General features: G+C 61.3%; 3 protein-coding genes across 4 annotated transcripts; 1 reads left to right on the top strand and 2 right to left on the bottom strand.

The window, feature by feature from the left end:
* The first annotated feature begins 12 nt into the window (after positions 1-12).
* On the top strand, positions 13-17,155 carry STK16 (serine/threonine kinase 16). Of its 2 annotated transcripts, XM_026792282.2 has the most exons (21): positions 13-68; positions 337-462; positions 750-859; positions 1,245-1,347; positions 1,745-1,929; positions 2,204-2,319; positions 2,434-2,587; positions 2,784-3,006; positions 3,183-3,284; positions 3,472-3,618; positions 3,710-3,808; positions 4,225-4,489; positions 4,961-5,072; positions 5,182-5,349; positions 5,457-5,527; positions 13,368-13,587; positions 13,660-13,793; positions 13,867-13,987; positions 14,062-14,157; positions 14,228-14,349; positions 14,436-17,155. In XM_026792282.2, exons 2-21 carry the CDS (start codon positions 342-344, stop codon positions 14,572-14,574), a joined length of 2,808 nt encoding a protein of 935 aa, XP_026648083.2. In that variant the 5' UTR covers positions 13-68; positions 337-341; the 3' UTR covers positions 14,575-17,155. The 2 variants fall into 2 exon arrangements, with proteins under 2 accessions (XP_026648083.2, XP_005485280.1); XM_005485223.4 differs by lacking the exons at positions 13-68; positions 337-462; positions 750-859; ... (10 more) ...; positions 5,182-5,349; positions 5,457-5,527 and adding an exon at positions 12,576-12,731.
* On the bottom strand, positions 6,908-12,547 carry GLB1L (galactosidase beta 1 like). The gene is made up of 16 exons (XM_005485284.4): positions 11,984-12,547; positions 11,392-11,564; positions 10,941-11,091; positions 10,625-10,685; positions 10,271-10,365; positions 9,714-9,894; positions 9,576-9,634; positions 9,329-9,450; positions 9,112-9,152; positions 8,748-8,866; positions 8,556-8,630; positions 8,388-8,477; positions 8,150-8,263; positions 7,744-7,875; positions 7,219-7,434; positions 6,908-7,142 (listed from the first exon to the last, which is right to left on the bottom strand). The coding sequence occupies exons 1-16, from the start codon at positions 12,035-12,037 to the stop codon at positions 6,924-6,926; spliced, it is 1,902 nt and encodes a 633-aa protein (XP_005485341.2). The 5' UTR covers positions 12,038-12,547; the 3' UTR covers positions 6,908-6,923.
* LOC102067954 (tubulin alpha-5 chain) lies at positions 15,582-20,071 on the bottom strand. Its single transcript, XM_074548645.1, has 4 exons — positions 19,910-20,071; positions 18,061-18,283; positions 17,366-17,514; positions 15,582-17,173 (listed from the first exon to the last, which is right to left on the bottom strand). Exons 1-4 carry the CDS (start codon positions 19,910-19,912, stop codon positions 16,202-16,204), a joined length of 1,347 nt encoding a protein of 448 aa, XP_074404746.1. The 5' UTR covers positions 19,913-20,071; the 3' UTR covers positions 15,582-16,201.
* Positions 20,072-20,493: the final 422 nt, after the last annotated feature.

Here is a 20,493-nt window from a genome sequence, read left to right as displayed (position 1 = left end):
CGCGGGAGGCCAATGGGCGCGCGGGATGTGACGAGCGGCGCTTCCGGGCCCGGCGGCGGCGGCCGCGCGTGAGCGGCGGGGCGGGCACGGGGGAGCGGCCCCGGGGGTGACGGGGCTGCGGCGGTGACGGGGGTTCGGCGGTGACAGGGGTGCGGCGGTGACAGGGGTGCGGCGGCTCGGGGAAGGGGGATCGTGCACGGGCCCCTGGCGCGGTGCGGGATTATCCCGAACACAGAGCAGAACGGGGCAGAGCTGTGGGGCCGGTGTCGGGGCGGTCGCTGGCGGGTGGTTCCCGACGGGCCCGTTCCTGAGACGCTGTCCCGTGCCTGGAAGCAGTAGCCATGCCGGAGAGCTGGTCGTTGTTTGAGGCCGCCCAGGACCCTGAACTGCTGCACGGGCTGAGCCTGGTCACCGGAGCTGCTGCGGATGCGGGTGCTGCCCCGCCGGCTCCTGCGAGCCACGGTGCGTGGGGCTCCCCGGGAACGGCGGGAGGGAGGTTATCTCACTAAGCTCGTGTCTGCCACAGATTTGTGTTATGTCCCCATCTCAGCTTGGGTGATCACCCCTGAGCTTGGCCATGGGAGCTACCTGGTGGGTGGGTGTGTGGGTAAATGGGCTTTCTTCCGGTGACACCCCAAGGTCCCCGAAGCTCCTTGTACCATATGTTTCTTTGGGTTGGCTGAGGAGGGACAGAGGACGCTCCACTCCTTGCGGGGCTGCCTGTGCACAGCCCTCCCTCGTTCTTCCAGAGAAACCTGCAGCAGCCAGCTGTGAGGGGAAGCCCCATGGTGTCACCGAGGTGCCAGAGAGGATGTGCTGCTTGACCTGCGGGCAGGTGTTTGGGAGCCGGGAGGAGCAGGTGAGCAGGGCTGAGCAGTGTGAGGTGGGACTGGGGCTGGCGGCATGACTGGTGGGATCCTGCTGTGGATCCAGCATGGTGCAGCCCAGTGCTGGCTGTTTGCCCACTGCTCACGACCTATTGGGGTCTGGCACTCAAACCTTGTATGTTATCAATTAAAGGTATCATTTACTAGAAATAAAGGATAAGTGCAACACAGGCCTGTACTGGTCCGGGTTAATTGTTTCATGGGTAATTCCTTAATATAGTGTGACTTTCCAGTTAGGACTGCTGAAGGAGCCCGCCGTCAGTTTAGTCCTTGGGGTCTGTCACCTCATGCCCTTTGGTGGTAATGGCTTTCATGGACCACCAGGATGCTGCCAGCTCATGCTTTTTTGCTCCACAGACTGAGCACTACCGTCTTGACTGGCACCGCTTCAACCTGAAGCAGCGACTCCTGGGGCGCCGGACGCTGCCTGAGGAAGTGTTTGAGGAGAAAACGCGCACAGGTGAGAAGCTGGATTGTCTGCATTGGAACCCAGGGGCTGTCAGCAACATCACGGGGGTTCCTCTGTACAGGGATGAAGGCCTCTGCTAGTGCAGGGTCCCTTTATTATGTCCCTGTGGGGTCTTCTCAGGGTCCAGCACTGCTCCTGAGCTGTTAGGATTTGTTATAGGAAGAAGGGCATGTTTTAACTGAGCTCCTGCCTAAGCATGTCTGGGGATCCAGAGCTCCAAACTCCTGTCTACCCAGGTGACAGCCTGTTTGTGGTATATAGGGTATTTGACAGAACATTTCTGGGATTGTGGGCACTCTGCAAGTGCCCTTGAAGACACCTAGAGAGTTTTGGGGAGGCTGTTCAATAATCTTTGTTTTATTTCACTGCATATTTCTTTTCCTTGCAGGTGATGTGTCCAGCATCTCAGGATCTGACTCGGATAGCTCTGATGTGAGCAGTGAGTCAGAGTTGCTGCCCTCTGTCAGTGACACTGGCCAGACGCCCCAGATTCCCCGCTCCCACAAGGTGCTGCTCCGCAATGCCAAGGGCCAGCTCATCTCCGCCTACCGCTGTGTGCTGCTCACTGGGAAGGCAAGTCACAGCCCAGCTGTTTGGGAGAGGGAGTCCAGATAGGGTGGTGACACTCGGGTGTAGGTGTCTTTCTGACATCTCTACCTGCTGTGGTAAGAAGGGTGGACTCTGGTGCCAGGTCAGAGGCCCAGACTTGTTGGTGGCTGTTATTTGGCTCTGGGGTGCTCCCAGAAACCTGCTTCTGGTGCTAGCACAGAGGCTGGTCTCTGTCCTGGGGACAGCAGGAGATAAGGAGGTAATGCCATGGGTACTAGCCAGGGTGTCTGCATATCAGGGTGACATTGAGGAGCCGCTGGAGCTGACAGCATCACTGCAGAGCCTCAGTGCAAGCACATGCTGGGTTGTGCTGATGATGGGTGGCGGGCACTTCGCAGGAGCAGTGTTCCGGGGGTGAGTAAGGGGCACAGCGGGACTGTCCCTCTGGGCACAGGCAGCTGGAGCTGCTCTTGCATGTTAATGCCATGCACACTAAGCTCTGTGGCTCATGCCTGCCCCTCTCCACAGCCTGCAGGTGCAGGAGCACAAGACCTTCCACCGGTACACGGTGCGAGCGCGGCGGGGCACAGCGCAGGGCCTTCGGGATGCCCAGACCCCGGGCTCAGCCCCCAGATCTGCTGGGGCCTCCCTGCGGCGCTACAACGAGGCTGCTCTGCTCAAGGTGAGGGTGCACTTGGCAGGGAGTGCTCCTGCTGCCTCTGCCACGCTGCTGCTGGGGGGCATGGTGGGGTGGTGGGCTCTGGAAAAAGGGCAGGGCCCGACTGAGGCTGCTCTCTTCTGAATTTGTCCCTGCTCCAGAGCTATGTTTGCCCACACAGTGTGCTCAGGATCCCATAAAGCTTCTCCTTTCTCCCCAGGATATTCAGGACCTCCTGGCAGCCTGGGCACAGCACCTGAGTGAAGCTCAGCGCATCTTCCTCCGGGCCCCTCATCACAACCGTGCGCTGCTCTTCGGTGGCAGGAACCCTCCCCTCACTCGAGGGGACCCTCGCATCTGCCACATCCCCCTCAGCACCCGCAGGGCCACCCTGCGGGAAGTGCTGCGCGTCCACGCCGCGCTGGCCAGCCTGCAGGTGTACGGTGAGTTGGGCCAGCCCTCGTGCCCATGGGTCACGGCAGGTGGGGTGACGTGGTCCCTCGTGCATTCGGGGACACTACCCTATGGGGTGGAGATGCTAGCTCTTCAGCCCTCAGACCTCGGAGACATGGGGTGCTCCCTGTCCCCAGGTAGTGACGGGAGCACCCTTGCTGCCCAGGGAAGGACACGCCACTGGAGGACATCACTGGGTTCCCCAGGAAGGTCTGGCAGAAGAGGCAGCAGAAGGCAGAGGTGGATCCCCCACAGGAGGACACAACTGGTAAGTTGAACCATGGAGGGAGACATGACTATGAGCAAGCAGGAGGAGTCTGATGTTATGGCATGGGCCAGATTTGCAGCTTCGGAGTGTGGCTGGACAGGAGAAAGACAAGGTGTTCTTGGCTTAGAGCCCTGAGTGATTAATTCTGAGTGTGGAGCCTTAGCCCCAGTCTTATCACCCCCCTCAGCCCCAGAGGAGGAGGAGGAAGAAAGCCCTGCAGGGGAACTGGAGACTGTGGAAGTGACACTGGGGACCTTGCACCTCCGGGAGTTTGAAGTGATGCCCAAGCGAAACCGCAAGAGGAGGAAGAAGAGGGACAAGAAGGTGGAGAAAGGTGAGGGGAAGAACTGGCAGGGGCAGTGTAGGAAGGCATGGCTGGGATGCAGGCTGACTCTGACCCTCTTTCTCACGTGTTGCCTGTGCAGGGCCTTGTGGTAAAGAGACTGATGGGCAGCCTGGCTTGGAGGCAGTGACAGAGCTGCAGGGGGAGGCTGAGGCTGGGCTGCTTCCCTGGAGCAATGGAGGTAAATGATGTTTGGAGCTGTGCTGGCTGGATGCCCGCCCCATTTACTGCTGCTTTTCAGTGGGGTGAAGGGCACATTGTCATGCAGATACCCAGAACGGCTGGGTCTGAGAAGTCTTTAGTGCAGTCACGTGCCTTTGAGTGAGCTGTGTGTTTGGAGCCAAGGGCAGCAGGCAGCACCTGGCTAAGCCAGGTGTGCTGGGGGGATTGGAGTGGGTCTTGCTTTAGGAGGAGGCTTGGCTGCTGACAACAGTGCCTAGCAATGCCATAGCACATGGCTGCAGACTCTGCAGGTGCTGGAGATCCTGCAGTGCCCAAATCCATCTAGCAAGCTGATTGTGTGTGTTCCCTGGTCAGACTAGAGTGCTGCTCTGCCCAGTCTGCCCATCGGACTCCCCTCCTGTTCTTCCCTCACAGGAGACCCTCAGACCCAGCTCTGCGACACTCTGTTCACTGCCTGCAAGACAGGGGATGTGCAGACACTGCGGCACCTCCTGGGAGTGCCAGAGAATGGGGGCCTGCCAGAGCACAGTGAGGATGGGCAGTCTCTGGATATGGCCCGCTCCCTGCTGAACCAGCCCGTGGACGAGCAGGGCTGCACCCTGCTTCACGTGGCAGCTCAGGCTGGCAGGGCTGAGGCTGTGTGTCTGCTGCTGGAGGCAGGAGCGGACCCTGCCCTCAGGTATGGCTGCAGGGCACCCAGTGGTTCACAACCTCAGCTGTGGGAGTCCAGTGACTCACTCCTGTCTCAGCCACAATAAACTGGTGCCATTCTTGTCCTGGGACAGCTAGTATTGGTCTCTGACCTGGGAGGTCGGGGTTTTTATAGGAGGGCTAGGAGGTGAACCACTCTTCTCTCTGCCTGCCTGGTCTGGCATGGCAGCAGGTGGGCAGTGCCTCACAGTGCACCCAGGTTTATTGGTGGGCTATTTCAAGGGCCAGGATGAGACAAAAGCCCCATGCAGGGGCTTTGAGAGGCAAGAAGGACTTGGAGGATTCTTGTATAGGAATAAGGAACTTCCCCCTCCTTGGCTGTGATACTGTGGCCTGCAGTACACACTGCTCATCTCTGGAGGGTCTCTGGGCTCACAGCCCAGTGGGATGCAGCCAGTAGGATGGCAGTGTGAGTGAGATGGTCTCCCTTGTCTCACAGGGACAGGCAGGAGAGGACCCCATACTGCAGCTCTGCTGACAGACGGACCCGCAATGCCTTCCGCAAGTTCATGGTGGCCCATCCCGACAAGTACGACTACAGCCGTGCCAAGGTGGGTGCTGCCCGCTGCCCTCACCCACAGGGGAGCCCCAGAGCAAAGCTCTCCCTTCCCACTCGTGCATTGCCCCGGCTCAGTGGGAGATGCTGCTGCCTGCCCTCAGGTGCCAGGGCCCCTGACACAGGAGATGGAGGCCAAGAAGCTGGAGAAGAAGCGGGCACAGAAAGCCCAGCGGAAGCAACGGGAGCAAGCACAGCGGGAGGAGCAGCAGCGCCAGGAGCAGGAGCAGGAAAGGAAGCAGTGGTTTGCAGCCCTGTCTGACAGGGAGAAGGTGAGGATTGGGAAGGGGATCCAGCCCAGAGAGGGCAGTGCTGATGTGGTGGGCTCTGGGCACAGCAGCTCCCTGGGCTGCAGGGCTGAGCTGTCTCTGCTCCCCAGAGGGCACTGGCTGCTGAGAGGAGGTTGGCTGCACAGCTGCAGGACGCCAGCACGACTCCTGCCAACATCAGGTAACCATCCCAGCAGCATGGCTCTGAAGACAAATCCTCCCATGTCAGTACAGCTGTTTCCTGCCTTTCTTGCTCCAGTTCTCATTTCCAGTCCAAAGCTACTCCTGACCACTCAATTCCCAGTAGTGCTTGTGTAAAAGTTTCCTCCCTCTCTTGCCCTGCTCCCCTGAAATATTTTGCTAAGGATGACTTGGTCCAGTTGCAGCCAGATCTGCAGCAAGCCAACGCCCCAGCCACTCCTGTGTCCCTGGTTACTTTCCTCTGCCACCCCACCAGGTTTGTTGGCAGACAGCATTCCCCATGCTTACCTGGGCAGGGGCTTTACAACCTTTATAGGGCCAAGTCTCTGAATGTTCATTCTGCCTCAGAGTACCTCACATCATGCTCTGACAGACCATGTCCCCCTGGGAACATGTCCTGGCCAGGCCACTGGGTGAGCACATCAGCCCTGTGAGAGCAGGAGCCCCAGCTCCCTCAGGCTGCTGGTGTTTGTGTCAAAGTCCAGGCAGGGAACCCTTTCCTCTACTAATTCTTTTGCAAGTGTCCCCTTTGCTCAGAGCCAGCTCTGCTCTTTTCTGCAGCCGTTGCTGGCAGTGTGGAGAGTCCCTGTTGGGACGGATCCCCTTCCACTACCTTGACTTCTCCTTCTGCTCCACGGCTTGCCTGCAAACACACCGCCGGGCCCAGGCTGGCCGCACCTAACACTGGAGGCTGCTGCCACCTGCCAGGGACCACTGTGGTGGGGACATGGCTGAGCACTGGCTGTGCAGCAAGGGAGAACCTGTGCAGCAGCGATGGTCAGAGGCACTGAGCTGGCCATGTCACTCTCTGGGCATGGATATCACTCTGGGTAGTGACTCTGGCAAAGTTAATGACTGAGAGGTCTCCATGTGCTAGTGAGAAGGGCTGGGACTGTTTGGTGGCCTGGCTTCAGCCAGGGGTCCTGCTGCCCACTTTTCTCATGGCTACCTCACAGGTTGCTACCTGTAGGTGTAAGGACAGATCCTGACACATACAGACCCTGCAGCCCTGAGCTACCTCCAGCCATGCCTGTGGACACCATCAAGGCTGTGCTTCTACCTCTCCTGTCCTGGCTGCCATCAGCATCTCGGCCATTATGTTAGCAGCTACTTCCTCTGCCTACATTGTAAATAAAGAGGTGCCTTGCCCCCTAGCCATGGGGGAATCAGCATGGTCACTGGAACTATTTGGGAACTATGTGGCATAGACATGCAAATCAAACGGAGTCCTGGGTCCCTTAGTCATTATCACAGGCCCTGCCTGTCCCCAAAGGTCTGTGCCAGGACCTGTGCCACTCCCCTTAGCCTCTGTGCTTCATCAGCCCCCTGCCATCTCCCCAGCCCCAGTGAGAGGCAAGGCCAGTGTCCAGCAGTGTTTACTCCATGGCCATGGTGCTGCAGCCAAGTGTCCTGTTGTAAAGGGGTTGGTCAAGGAAGAGCAGGAGAGGCGTGGGAGGTGCCCCTTCTAGCTCCAGCACTGTGATGTTGTTGGGGCGGCCAGCGTGCAGCACCGAGCCAGGCACAAACAGGGTCTGCTGGGGCCCACGACAGCTCCAGAACCGGCCCAGGTTGAAGCCATTTATCCACAGCAGTCCCTGGAAGATGATGGAGATGGGACTGAGCTGGGTCCTGGTCCACTCTTATCCCTTTCCCAGTCATGCAGTGCCTTACCTTGCTCCAACCTGGGAACTTCACAAAGGTGTCCCAGGCAATGCCAGGTGTCTCAAAGGTCCCAGTGTAGAAGGCTGGCCCCACTCGGCCCCCACTGCTTGATTTTGGCAGAGCAGTGTGGGGCCAGCCCTGTTGGACTGCGGTGTCTATGGCCAGGGGGTAGATCAGCCAGTTGCTGAGAGGCCTGGAGTTCAGTGAGAGGTTTCCCAGCAAGCCCTGAGATGGAACAGGAGGGGAAAGGAAGCAGCAGTATCTGCCAGGACACTTGGGGCAGCCCTGGCAGCAGTGAAGGTGGGATGGGATCCCCTCTAGGGAGCAAAGGGCTCTGGCAGCTGTGACAGCCTAAGTGGGAGAGGGGTGCTAGTCTCTGAGCCCTGTCCTGGCAGGTTTGAGATGAACCAGGGAGCAGGACTGGGATTAGCCCCACCAAGGCTGGACTCTGTCTCAGGTGGCAGTAGAGACGGTGTTTGGTCACATGGGTTGCCAGGCCATCCCCTCTGGAGCCTCAGGGCGCTCTCCCCTTACCTTGAAGTCACTGGTGTTGGCCCCGAAGCTGATCCTGCCCATGTTCTCCATGAGGATGTCCAGGCTGTCCCCTGCCCTGCCTGTTACATGCAGTGTGGTCTGCCCGTCCCGCTCCAGCGTTCCCTGGTACTCCTAAAGCCACAAAGCCACTGCTGCTGGCCCATGTTTGGATCACACGACCCCCAACACTGCCAGCAGGCACACAGCACCCTGCTGCCAGAGCCAGGGCTGCTCTCTGTCCCCAAAGGAGGCAAATTTGGGCCCAAGAGCCAGCCCACAAAGGCTCAGTATGGCTTCTGTCACCCTGGCTGTCCCCAAGACCCTGGGATGGCACAGCCCCACTCTGCCCACTGACAGAGCCCTCTGGAGCACTGTCCCAGAGACTGGTGTGCTCCCGTAGCCTCACCTTCTGCAGCATCACGTAGCCACGGTCACAGATGCTGTGGGGAGGAGCACCCAGCATGGCTGGGTCTGGGACATCCCAGGGCAGCTGTGTGTGGTACACCACAAAGCCATGGACCTGCAGGACACAGTGCAGTGGCAAAGGAAGGGAAATGGAGCTGGAAGTGAGCTCTGCTCCTCTGCCCCAGAGCCAGGGCCAGGCAGACAGGAGCATTTCCTCAAATGTCCACCCAGCTTCTCACCTGCTTTAGGGCCTCAAAGGTGAGAGGGAACTGGCTCTGAATGGGCCCAGAGGGGCACAGCACATCCAAGACATCCAGGAGGTCAGCATACTTCAAAGAGAGGGATGGGTGCTAGGCAGGTGAGCAGCGCCACGCTGGGGCAGTACGGCCGTCAGGATGGGCACTCACCTTGCGCAGGGCCACCCAGCCATAGGCATACTTGGGGGTGGCAGGTGGCATCGGGCCTACTGGCAGGGGCTGGAACTGAACAGCAGACTGTCAGCTGCCCCATGGCAAGGAGGGAGCTGTCCCCTGCCCTGCTGGTACACAAGCAGTAGTGCCCAGAACTGTCTGTCCCCTTACTCCTGCCAGGTTTGTTACCTTGCTGATGACCGTGCGAATGGCAAACAGCTTCTCAGTGGGGTCTCCTGCCTCCGACAGGGGGGCATCATAGTCATAGCTGGTGGTCACTGGTTTGTACTGGCCCTTGTAGTCAGCACCTGGCCAAGGAAGGGGCTCTGGCTGCAGTGCAATGGGCGGAGGCATGGCCCAGAACTGTAAGCCCCTGCATAGGCATGAAAGGAGTCCCCAGGAGAAGACAAGCTTGGGTTCAAGGCCTTTGACTATGTGTCAACCTGCCCCATGGGACAGAACAAGAGCCTGAAGCAGGTTTCTCAGGGATGGCCAAGGAAAGCCCCCAGCCCTGCAGTGTGCCCCTCCCTCCCTAGAGCAAGGCTCTACTCACCACTCCAGTAGGCAAAATTCGTCCCTCCATGGAACATGTACCTGTGATACACCCAGAGAGCCTGGTCAGCAACCCCACAGACATAATAGGGGCTCACCAGGCACTGCCCCTTCCCCTTAGCACCCACAGCCCCTGCTGGCCTGATCCCAGTGGCATGAAGGCAAGAGGTGATGCCCACTGCCCTGGTGGCTGTGCCCTCTGCCAGCTGACTACTTGCATGTTGATGCTGGCTCCCAGCTGCAGCATGTCCTCCAGCCCCCGGGCCACCCACGCTGCGCTGGTGCTGGCGTGTGCCTCGCCCCAGTAGTCCAGCCAACCTGTGTAGTACTCAGAGTTTACCTGGAGGACAAAGACACTGTCACCTGCAGCCTGGGCCAGCGCCCCTCCTTGCCTCACTGCCTGGCGCCCCTGCCTCCCCAAAGCCATCGTGGGTCATTCCCCCACAGCACCCATGCCAAGCTCACCAGGGGCCCCCTCGGTTCCACATGGCGCTGGGCAGCAAATGCCTCTGTCACATTGGATCCTGGGGAGGTGCAGAGGGGGGAGTTTGAGCAGGACAGAGGAGGGACCCCCATCCTCTCTCCTCCTCCCCCCAAGGATACCTGGCCCGAAGTCGACGGTGGCGTAGAGCCCCTGCAGGGTGCCGCAGCGCAGCTCCTGGGCTCCCGTGCTGTCCGTGGTGAAGAGCAGCACCTCGCTGCCCAGCAGCGCCCGGAAGGAGCCCAGCAGGTGCCGCAGGTATCCATGGTCACAGGCGTAGTAGCTCCCATATTCATTTTCCACCTGTGAGCAGGACAGGGACTGGCACACAGTGTACACATGGCAGGGCTGCAGACAGGTCCCACTGCCTACTGGGATGAGCACCAACCTCCCCCCTTTCCTCTGGACATCATCAGATGTCCTGACAACCCCTCCTGGGGGTCCTGAGCAAAGCCTTCTAGTCCCACCATGAGCTCCAGCTCTGTCAGTGTCCCACAAACCACATCTGTGGTGCCTCAGATTCCCAGCCCTTGGATTTAAATCTAGGTCCAGAAGGTGGGAGGGATTTATCTCAGTTTTGCTGGGTAAGGTCATTGTGTAGGGGATACTGGTGGCTTTTTGGGGTACATCCAAAGATGACCCAGAGCAGGGCACGGGGCTGGGCCTCACAGCACCTTACCTGCACACTGATGATGTTCCCTCCCTGGTGGTACAGGCGTGGCTTGATCTTGGGCAGCAGAACATGGAGCCAGGAGTCCACAGCTGCCAGGTAGGCTGGAGGGACAGAGGCAGGACAGGGCCTGGCTGCAGCATCCGCCTGCAGCCAAGCCGGGCAGAAGGAAGACACAGCAGATGGGGCAGGGTCAAGCGAGATGGGGAAATTGAGATGGAGCACAAACTATGGGGCTCTCAGAGGATGGAGAAGATGATGGGAAAGACCACAGAGGCAGAGCTGGCAGGTGTGTGGAGACAATGCCAGGACTGGCACCAGGCTGTAAGGACAACATGGCCAGAGCCCTGTGCTGAGCCTCACCAGGGTTGGAAGTGCGCAGGATGATGTCTGGCTTCCACAGCAGCCAGGCAGGCAAGCCACCCTGGAGAAACACACACAGCAGAGGGGGAGGCAGAGAAACTGCGAAACTGCTCAGCAGCCTGGCCCTGCACACTGCTGAACTCAGCCAGTGCAATGCTAGTGCTTGGCACCAGCACGGCCTGTGGCCTTTGGGGCAGCAGCCTGGGCACAGCGGGCATGGCACTGGAGGCAGTGTGACAGCCAGAAGGGCCAACCCTGCTGTGCCCTTTCCAGACCCCCCGTCACGTCTCTGTGCCAGGCTAGGGCCAGGGCTCACCATCTCCCACTCTGCACAGATGTAGGGCCCCGGCCGCAGGATCACCAGAAGTCCCAGCTCAGCTGTCAGGTCCAGGAAGGCCTCCACATCCCGGTTCCCAGTGAAGTCATAAACTCCTGGCAGTGTCTCATGGTAGTTCCAGGGGACGTAGCTGGAGAGGAGAGATCAGCATGCAGGAGCTAAGGACACCCCAGCACGACAGGGAACCATCCCACCAGCTGGTCCCTCTGCTTCTGCGAGCTGGCCTGCAGCCTGAGCTGAGTATGGCAACTCGGGCTGGACTGGAACTAGCCCACACTCATGCTTGTGTCTGGCAAGGGTGGTCTGGGGGTTCACAGCCAAGTGTAAATGTTGGTGCTTGTTCCCTGTGGTCAGACAACACCCTTGTCTCTGTTCCTAGTGATCCCAGAAAGGTGTGGTGGCTGTGGGCCTGTGCACCGCCATGGCTTACACCTGCACAGCGCTGAGCCCGCTCATGTACATCTTGAGCAGCCGGTCCCTCCAGGCAGGGCGCGGGACGCGGGCGTAGTGGATGCTGCCCGAGATGTAGCGGAAAGGGGCACCGTCCTTGAGGAAACAGTTGTGCTCGTAATCCAGCTGGAAGGAGCGTGCTGAAGGGGAGGCCTGCAGGAAAAGGGAAGAGCTGGAGACCTGCAGAATCTCCCCGAGCCCAGCCGCCCCTCCTGTGCTTCCCGGGACAGGCACTGACGGGGCTGGTTCTTGGAGGTGCCCTCTCCCGAAATGGGTGCCAAACTGTGCTGGGAGAGCAGGAGGGAGGAGCTGAGCCTCCCGCTAATCAAACACCCCGGCAGGGCTGGTGGCTTTTGTGGGGACGGTGCTGCTGGGGTGGGTGCTGCGAGGGCAGGGAAGGAGCTGGGAAAGCAAGCTGGGATACTGTGGCAGGACATGGGCAGCTGCAGGAGGGAGCTACAGCATGACGAGCAGGGAGACGATCGGGAAGGCAGATTCGGGAGGCGGCCCACCCGCTCCTTCAGAGTTCAGTCCCGTGCGCTTCGCCCAAACTCTCCACCCTGTTTGCTAACCTGCGTGTGCAGGAGCCCCGCTGCCAGCAGCAGGCCCAGGGCCGGCAGTGCCATCCTCGCCGGGGGCTCAGCGGGCCCGCGATGGGGACGAGGTTGGACGTGGCTCCACCATCACATGATCCGGGAAGGATCTCGGCCAGCGCTTCCTTCTCCCGGTCCCGAGTGCGGGCAGCTGGAACAGCTGGGGCGGGACCACGGGAAAGGGATGGGCGGCTCCGACTCTCCAGGTGTGGCCAGCCCCGCAAAGCCCACCCCAGCAGGGAATGCAGCTCCGGCCGGCGGGCACACCTCTGGTGCCCAGTGGGGTGGGGAGTGACAATCAAAGTGAGGGGACAAGGAGCCTTGTAAAAGCGTCACCATCCGGCAGAAGCCTTCCATTGAACTCAGTCCGCTTGCTCCATCAGAGCGGTGGTGATGGAAACTGAGGGCTGTTGCTGCCGGGTGAGGGGAAGGAAACCGTCCCCAGGCTGAGGGCTAGAGCTGGTGACAGAGCTAGTGGCAGGGGTGCCGGGCGGTGCTGCAGGACAGGACGAGCCCGCCGCAAGGCGGAGGGACGGCAGCTCGGGCCATCGGAGCGGAGGCGGTGCGGCCCCGCCCGCCGGGTGACGCGGCGGTGACGGGCGGTGACGCGCGGCGGCCCCGGGCGATGACGCGGTCGGGCGATGGGGCAGACGCTGTGCGTCTGTTCCCGGGGCACCGTCAGCCTGGGGGGAGCGCGGTACCTCCTGCTCCACCGCCTGGCAGAGGGGTGCGCGGCCGGCTGGGGCGCGGGGGGCTCGGGCGGGGGTCCCCGAGCTCCGGGAGGGATGCTCGGGCAAGGGGGGTCCGAGGGCGTGCTCGGGCGTGGGGGGGGGGATGCTTGGGCGTGCTTGTGCATGGGAGGTGATTTGGCATTGGGGTGATGCTCAGGCGTGGTGGGGAGATGCTCAGGCATGGGAGATGGTTGTGCATGAGGACCTGCTTGGGCATGGGGTGATACTCAGGCACGGGATGCTCGGGCAGGGTGGGGAGATGCTTGTTGCTCAGGTCACCTTGGGGCTTGGGGTAGTACTTGGGCTTGGTAAGGGATGATGCTTCAGCATTGGGGGTGCTTGTGCATGACAAATGATTCTCCTGCTGAGTGACAGGGAGGGGTTGGTCATTCTCAGAAGTGGGTGTTTGGAACTGTGCGAGTGGGGATGTTTGAGCCAGTGGGGTTTTTTATACAGAGAGGGGATGCTTTGGGTTCCTCACAGGTGCCTGCAAGATGGGGAGATGTGCACACCTGGGGAATTCATGCTGCCCTCTGCCCCCCTCCCCTGGGTGCTTGTAGATGAGACTGGGCACAGGGCCCCAGCATGGATGTCACAGCCCCCCAACCCACGCTGTTCTTGACTCCTTGCAGGGGCTTCAGCTATGTGGATCTGGTGGAGGGGCTGCGGGACGGGCGCTTCTACGCCCTGAAGCGCATCCTGTGCCACGACAAGGAGGACCGCCAGGCCGCCCTGCACGAGGTGGAGATGCACGGCCTCTTCGACCACCCCAACATCCTGCGCCTGGTGGCCCACTGCATGGTGGAGAAGGGCACCAAGCACGAAGCCTGGCTTCTCCTGCCCTATGTGCAGGTGAGGAGGGCTTTCCTGGCTGCCCCACCACCCCTGGAGCAGCGGTGGTGACCAGCTGCTTGTGTTTGCCAGGGCGGAACCCTCTGGAGAGAGGTGGAAGCACTGCGAGAGAAAGGCACCTTCATGCCAGAGCAGCGGATCCTCCTCATCCTCCATGGGATCTGCCGTGGGCTGCAGGCCATCCACAGCAAGGGCTATGCACACAGGTGAGGGGTGGCAGCACTGGCTGGGGGACTGGCAGGGTCCCCGGTGGGCACTCAGTGATGTCCATCCCCACAGGGACCTCAAGCCCACCAATGTGCTGCTGGATGAGGATGACCAGCCTGTGCTGATGGACCTGGGCTCCATGAACCAAGCTCGCATCGAAGTCAACAGCTCTCGGGAGGCCATGGCTGTGCAGGTGGGTGCCCTGGGACGTCACCCCATGAGCCTGTCCCTACTCCAGTCCCTTCATCCCCATCCTCCCCTTTGCAGGACTGGGCTGCCCAGCGCTGCACCATCTCCTACCGTGCCCCCGAGCTCTTCACAGTGCCGAGCCAGTGTGTGATAGACGAGCGTACAGATATCTGGGTAAGGATCCAGCCCTCTGGCCTCCCCCATCCCACTGCTACAGCGCTGCACTGACACCACCTCGCTCCAGTCCTTAGGCTGTGTGCTCTACTGCATGATGTTTGGAGAGGGCCCCTATGATGCCATCTTCCAGAAGGGTGACAGTGTGGCTCTGGCGGTTCAGAACCCCCTCACATTGCCCTCCACGACCAGGTGAGGGGCTGGGGAGGGTGACCCCGTTCCTGTGTGGCCCCCTGTCCTGTGCACCACATGGGTCCTCCCTCTGCTCTTTCTTCCAGATACTCGGCTGCCTTGCAACGCCTGCTCTTCTCCATGATGACAGTGAACCCCCAGGAGAGACCCAGCATAAATGAAATCATCCACCAGCTGGAGGGGCTGCAGCCAGCACCAGCAGGGCAGGACACCACACAGATCTGAGCCCATCCCCTTCCAGTGATGACACGTCCTGAGGCTGAGCCAGGGGAAAAGCAGCTGCCCTAATCCCTGCTGCCCTGCAGACCTGTTGCAGAGGGGATTGATGCCCTGGGGGAGAGCTGCTGCTCTATGCCGGAGGTGTGTTGGATTTGGAGTGTTCTGTGCCCTGGATGTTGCTGCCTGGGCCTTGGTCTGTGCCCCTGTGCTGTGGACATGTGATCTGCTGCTAAACATGGGTCCCTTGCCAGCTGCTGCCTTCCCTGGGGGTGGCAGAAGAGGATGTTGTGGGACCCCTCCTGGGGATGGAGCCGCTGTCCTGCAGCTCTGTGCCCCAGGAAGGTTGCTGCTGCCCGGAGCAGAGCTGTGGGCCGGACCCCGGTGCTGTGCTGGAGGGAGGCAGAGGGAGTGCCCACCCTGCCATTGCTCCTGGCACCGATGTTGCCTTGTGTTTGAAGTAAAGTATGTTCTTGCAGAGCTGTGGCTGTGTCCCTGTCTGCAGGGAGGGGTTCTGCCGGGGCATGGGAAGAGCCGGGCTGTCTGGGTTAGGCAGCCAAGCGTTGCTGGAGGCGAAGGGCAGCGGAGGCCAGCTGGGGCAGCATAGCCAGAGCATTAGCAGTAAGCAGGGAAAGTTAATCCCTGGCCCCAGAATGCTCCTATTGGGAGCTAACACAACTACAGCTGGAGCCAGACACTGCTGTTCAGAGCCTCCAGAGCTGGGCACTGCAGGATAGGGATCTGCACAGGCAGGCAGGCAGCGGCACGGGTACAGGCAGAACTCTGCTGCCCGTGAAGGGGAGGGAGATGCCCAGACTGGGAAGCTGCCGGACCCTGGGAGGCAGGAGCAGCAGCTCTGCTCTGGTAGGGGTATGCAGAGCATGGGGACTGCACAACCACCCCAACCTGAGAACATCCCCAGCCCAGGGGGGAGCCTTGGCTAGAGGGGCTCATTGGGGCACCAGCAGGTGGGCTACCCACAGAGAGGGGGTAAAAAATGAGATGCAGACAAGCAGTTTGACAGGGAGCATTGCCCTCCTTTAATCCTCTCACCACACACAGCAGTACAGCAGCTGCAGGGTCCGTGCCATGCTGGGTGCCATTGCAGGGTGCACCCACTGCCCCAGACACCGGGCACACTCCTTGCCCTGGATGGTGACCACAGGGGCAGGGCTGCACTGCTCCCAGTGCTTCAACCACTATCTTTCCAGGCAAGTCCACCTACCCTTGGGCTGCACTTGAGGAGAAAACCTAAAAGCTGCCGTTCTTTTCTTGCTCAGACTAAATCTGCTCTCCTGAGCTCCAGGATAGAACGCGGGGCCATATATCACATGAGGAAGCAGTTCCCACCCCTGGCTGGAGCAACGAGTGGGGTGGGATGTGTGCCACGGCACCAGGGACTAGACCCCAGGGCTCTTACCTGCACAGGTAGCAAGCTGGAGCTGGAGCAGAGCACTGGGAGGAAGCATAGCAGCACCAGTAGCAGGGCTGAAGCACTCACCACACACCTGACCTGGCAAGAAACCGATACAGCGGGGGTGATACTGGGACACACAGAGGCTCTGAAACGGTTTATTGCAAAGGGTTTGCAGGTAACACAGGGAAGGAGCGTGGTCCTTTTTTGGCTGAGGCTTCTTTACTCCTCACCCTCTTCTTCATCCTCGTAGGAGTCCAGGCCCACTTCCTCGTAATCCTTCTCCAGAGCGGCCATGTCTTCCCGCGCCTCGGAGAACTCCCCTTCCTCCATGCCCTCGCCCACGTACCAGTGCACGAAGGCGCGCTTGGCGTACATCAGGTCAAACTTGTGGTCCAGGCGAGCCCAGGCCTCGGCGATGGCCGTGGTGTTGCTGAGCATGCAGACGGCGCGCTGCACCTTGGCCAGGTCCCCCCCTGGCACCACCGTGGGGGGCTGGTAGTTGATGCCCACCTTGAAGCCCGTGGGGCACCAGTCCACAAACTGGATGCTGCGCTTGGTCTTGATGGTGGCGATGGCGGCGTTGACGTCCTTGGGCACCACGTCCCCGCGGTACAGCAGGCAGCACGCCATGTACTTGCCATGGCGAGGGTCACACTTCACCATCTGGTTAGCCGGCTCAAAGCACGAGTTGGTGATTTCGGCAACCGACAGCTGCTCGTGATAAGCCTTCTCTGCAGAGATGACAGGGGCATAGGTGGCCAGGGGGAAGTGAATGCGAGGGTAGGGCACCAGGTTGGTCTGGAACTCGGTCAGATCCACATTCAGGGCTCCATCAAACCGTAGTGACGCTGTAATGGAAGAGACAATCTGGCTGATGAGTCTGTTCAAGTTGGTGTAGGTTGGGCGCTCGATGTCCAGGTTGCGGCGGCAGATGTCGTAGATGGCCTCGTTGTCCACCATGAAAGCACAGTCTGAGTGCTCCAGTGTAGTGTGGGTGGTGAGAATGGAGTTGTAGGGCTCTACCACAGCAGTGGAGACTTGTGGTGCTGGGTAGATGGAGAATTCCAGCTTGGACTTCTTGCCATAATCAACGGAGAGTCGCTCCATCAACAGGGAGGTGAATCCAGAGCCAGTGCCACCTCCAAAACTGTGAAACACCAGGAATCCCTGGAGGCCTGTGCATTGGTCAGCCTGTGGAGAGAGATGAGGAGAGATTACTCTGAGACACATTTCTTGTGACAGTCCGGCTGTCCATAAGTCCCTTCAGGACCTGGTGTATCCCTGCCCTGGTCAGCTGCATATCCCACTCAGGGCGCCGCATGGCCTGTAGTGTGTTCTGAGCCCCAGTCCAGGGAGATACAGCCCCTCTCTGCAGTCACTCACCAGCTTACGGATCCTGTCCAGCACCTGATCAATGATCTCTTTGCCAATGGTGTAGTGCCCACGGGCGTAGTTGTTGGCAGCATCCTCCTTGCCAGTAATGAGCTGCTCAGGGTGGAAGAGCTGCCGGTAGACTCCTCCCCGAACCTCATCTAGGAGAGAACAGGGGCAGGTTGAGCCCAGGGGAGGCAGCTGCTTTGAGCCGGCCGCCAGGCAGACACGTGGGTGCTAGCAGCCATCCCTCACCTTGGCTCCGCCTGCCCCCGTGGCATGGCCAAGGACCCACACGTCAGCAGAGCCAACACCAGCATCAAGTTTCTCTGGCATGAGGAGGTGGCTGCCACCTCCCTGCGCAGCTCAGCTTCTCCCACCCTTCAGGAGCTGCCTGCCCACAGCGCAGCAGGAGCTGCCGTGCCGGTTGGGCTGGTTTCTCTCTGTGCACATGTGGTACAAGCACCGCTGACTCTAGGACACTTCAAGAACAAAAGCAGGTGCTCATGTTTGTGGTTCTCCTGGGGAAAAAAAAAGGAGCCTCGGGTCGAACCCCTTGCAGGATATTGTCAGAAGACCACGAGCACCAGCTGACTGCTACCCACCCCTGGGGGCACCTCAGGCTGTGTGAACTCCAAGGAGCATCCTGCAATGGGCTGTTGCCCAAAATAATGACCACTATCAGAGCCCAGTTAGTTTGCACTCACCAATCACGGTGGGCTCCAGGTCCACAAAGATGGCCCGTGGCACGTGCTTGCCAGCCCCAGTCTCACAGAAGAAGGTGGTGAAGGAGTCGTCCCCCCCGCCGATGGTTTTGTCGCTGGGCATCTGCCCGTCGGGCTGGATGCCGTGCTCCAGGCAGTACAGCTCCCAGCACGTGTTGCCCATCTGGACGCCGGCCTGGCCGACGTGCACGGAGATGCACTCGCGCTGCGGAGGGGAGGCAGGGTCACATCCTGGCACAGCTCTGCCCAGCCTGCTCCAGGGCGGGCTCTAGCTGGTGCCAGTGCCTCACAGTCACCCACACCGGACCTGCTCTGATCAGTGGTCCCAGAGAGGACATTTTCCTTTGGGTGACCTCCTGAGGGACTCCCCATAGCTGTCGTTGCTCTCAGCCATGCACAGGCACCATGCTGGATCAAAAGCCAGATTTGGCATCCCTCTGGCCCCTGCCCTCGCTAGGGGCCACCAGTTCAATGGACTCTGGCTGGGCCTGTCCACCAGCAGTAAGGGGAGCAGAGCCTGGCTCAGCTACTCTGCCGGGGTCCCTGGCAGCCTCAGCCCCTTCCCTGTGCAACAGCAGTCCAGTGAGGAGCTCAGCTGACAGGTCCACACACTTAACCCATGAGGGGCAATCAGCATGGGCAAACCCCTCTGCCTGCTGCTCCAGAGCCAGATAAGCAGTTTCATGGGGTTAGGGGCCTTGGGGACACAAGGGTGGTAGGTGGCAGCCAGGTAAGGGCTGGCAATGAATAGCAGCAGTTTCTGAGGCAGCACAGATTCCCTGGCCTACACAGTCCCAACCCTGTGCTGCAAAACCCGTGTTGGCAGAAGTGCTCCGTGAGGAGCAGGCTGAGAGCTGGAGATGTGCCTCATGCACTCCATTCAGGATGTGCAGGCCTGGTCCGCTACTCCAGCATCCCTCCTCTGCTGTCCCTGGCACCCTCCTCTGCTAGTCCTAGCATCCCTGTTTGACTGCTCCCGGCATCCCTGCCTCCCTGAGCAGGACACCCCGACTCAGCCTCGAGCTCCTGGAGCAATTCTCTCCTGCATCCCCCGACTGCACAGTGCCCTTAGCCGCGATGGGGTCCGTGCCCCGGTGCAGCACTCGGGGAGGACAAGGGCTCCTTCTTGCTGCGGGAGGGCCAAGAGCAGCCCCAGCCACAGGGAGGAAGGGAGGGGAGCCGGGGCAGGTTCCCCGCAGGGCCCGGGCAGCGCTGCGGCGGGCAGAGCGCTGCGCTGCGCCTTCTGGCACGGCCCCGGCCCACTCCTGAGCCGCTAAATATAGAAAGCTGCGGCCCCGGGCGAGGGCAGCGGCCACTGCCCGCTCCCGAGAGCGTCCGCAGCCCGCTCCGCCGCTAACAGCCGCCCGCGGGACGGGACTGCAGCGACGGGACCCCCACAGCCGTTCCCCGCCGCCAGCCCCGATGGGCGGGCGCTGCCGCGGGGAGAGCCCCGCCGAGCGCCCCGCTCCGGCCCCCGGTGCCCGGAGGGCGCCTCCACCCTCCGCAGCTGTCCCCGTCCATCCGCGGCCACCGCTGCCCGCCGGAGAGGTCACCCCGCGTCCCCAGCGCCACCCCGCGCTGCGCCGCCGGTGGCGGTGCCGGTGGGGGGGGGGGGGGGGGGGCAGGCGCCCCGGTGCCGGTGGCGGCGGGGAGGGGGGCACAGCGCGATGGGGGCGCGGCTGTCCCGGGTAGGGGCCGGCAGCGCTGCCCAAGGTCACGGCGGGAAGAAGGGGGCGCGTCGCGGCGGCTCCAGCGGGCACGGCGCTGCGGGGGCACTGCCGGGGGTCCGGGCGCGCCCCCGCCGCCGTGCCCGTCCCCGGCCCGCACTCACCATGTTGCGGCGGGCGGTGCGGGCTGTCCCGGGCTCGGTGCGGCGGGGCTCGGCGCGGAGCTGCGGCTGCTGCAATCCCCGCCGCAGCGCTCTCTTATAGGTGGGAGGGGCTTGTGCCGCCCCGCCCCCTCATTTGGGTACACTTGCATGCGGGAGGGAGTCCCCCCTCGGGGGCCGCGGGAGCCTGGCGGGGTCCTCCCGGCTGCGGAGGAGCCCCGAGGTGCGCGGCCCGAAGCCGCTCCCCCTTCTCTGCCCGAAGGAAAGCGGGGGCAGAGGCCGCGGCTGTCGGCAGGAGGCCTGGGGACCAGCCCGCAGGGGTGACGGGCCGTGCTGAGCCGCCCGCACCAGAGGCAGAGCAGGTGGAAGAGTCCCTAACCCGTTCTGCTACCAGCTCCCCCAAGGATGTGGGAAGACCCCGAGTGCCCCTGGGCCTCTAGATCAGGAGAAAGGAGGAGAAACACGATAGAGACACGAATCAGATTCAGGAGCCCAGTTTGTCCCCCAAACCTCCCTTCGCCAATGATGCTCTGGGAGGCTCCAGCCAAGGTTTGCCCTTCTCTCCCGGTGGGGACAGACAGGCAGTG

This window comes from Zonotrichia albicollis, chromosome 10, assembly GCF_047830755.1.
Source record: "Zonotrichia albicollis isolate bZonAlb1 chromosome 10, bZonAlb1.hap1, whole genome shotgun sequence".
Lineage (NCBI taxonomy): Eukaryota > Metazoa > Chordata > Aves > Passeriformes > Passerellidae > Zonotrichia > Zonotrichia albicollis.
This window is presented reverse-complemented; position numbering and strand designations above follow the sequence as displayed.

Coding starts and splice junctions, on each gene's coding strand:
- STK16 (XM_026792282.2), top strand. CDS start 342: ATGCCGGAGAGCTGGTCGTTGTTTGAGGCCGCCCAGGACCCTGAACTG. Junction 1,348..1,744: donor TGAGGAGAAAACGCGCACAG/GTGAGAAGCTGG, acceptor TTTTCCTTGCAG/GTGATGTGTCCAGCATCTCA. Junction 2,588..2,783: donor ACGAGGCTGCTCTGCTCAAG/GTGAGGGTGCAC, acceptor CTTTCTCCCCAG/GATATTCAGGACCTCCTGGC.
- GLB1L (XM_005485284.4), bottom strand. CDS start 12,037: ATGGCACTGCCGGCCCTGGGCCTGCTGCTGGCAGCGGGGCTCCTGCAC. Junction 10,686..10,940: donor TCTGTGCAGAGTGGGAGATG/GTGAGCCCTGGC, acceptor GTGTTTCTCCAG/GGTGGCTTGCCTGCCTGGCT. Junction 7,435..7,743: donor CCAACACCAGTGACTTCAAG/GTAAGGGGAGAG, acceptor GTTCCATCTCAG/GGCTTGCTGGGAAACCTCTC.
- LOC102067954 (XM_074548645.1), bottom strand. Junction 17,515..18,060: donor CCTGGAGCCCACCGTGATTG/GTGAGTGCAAAC, acceptor GTTCTCTCCTAG/ATGAGGTTCGGGGAGGAGTC. Junction 17,174..17,365: donor TGGACAGGATCCGTAAGCTG/GTGAGTGACTGC, acceptor CTCTCTCCACAG/GCTGACCAATGCACAGGCCT.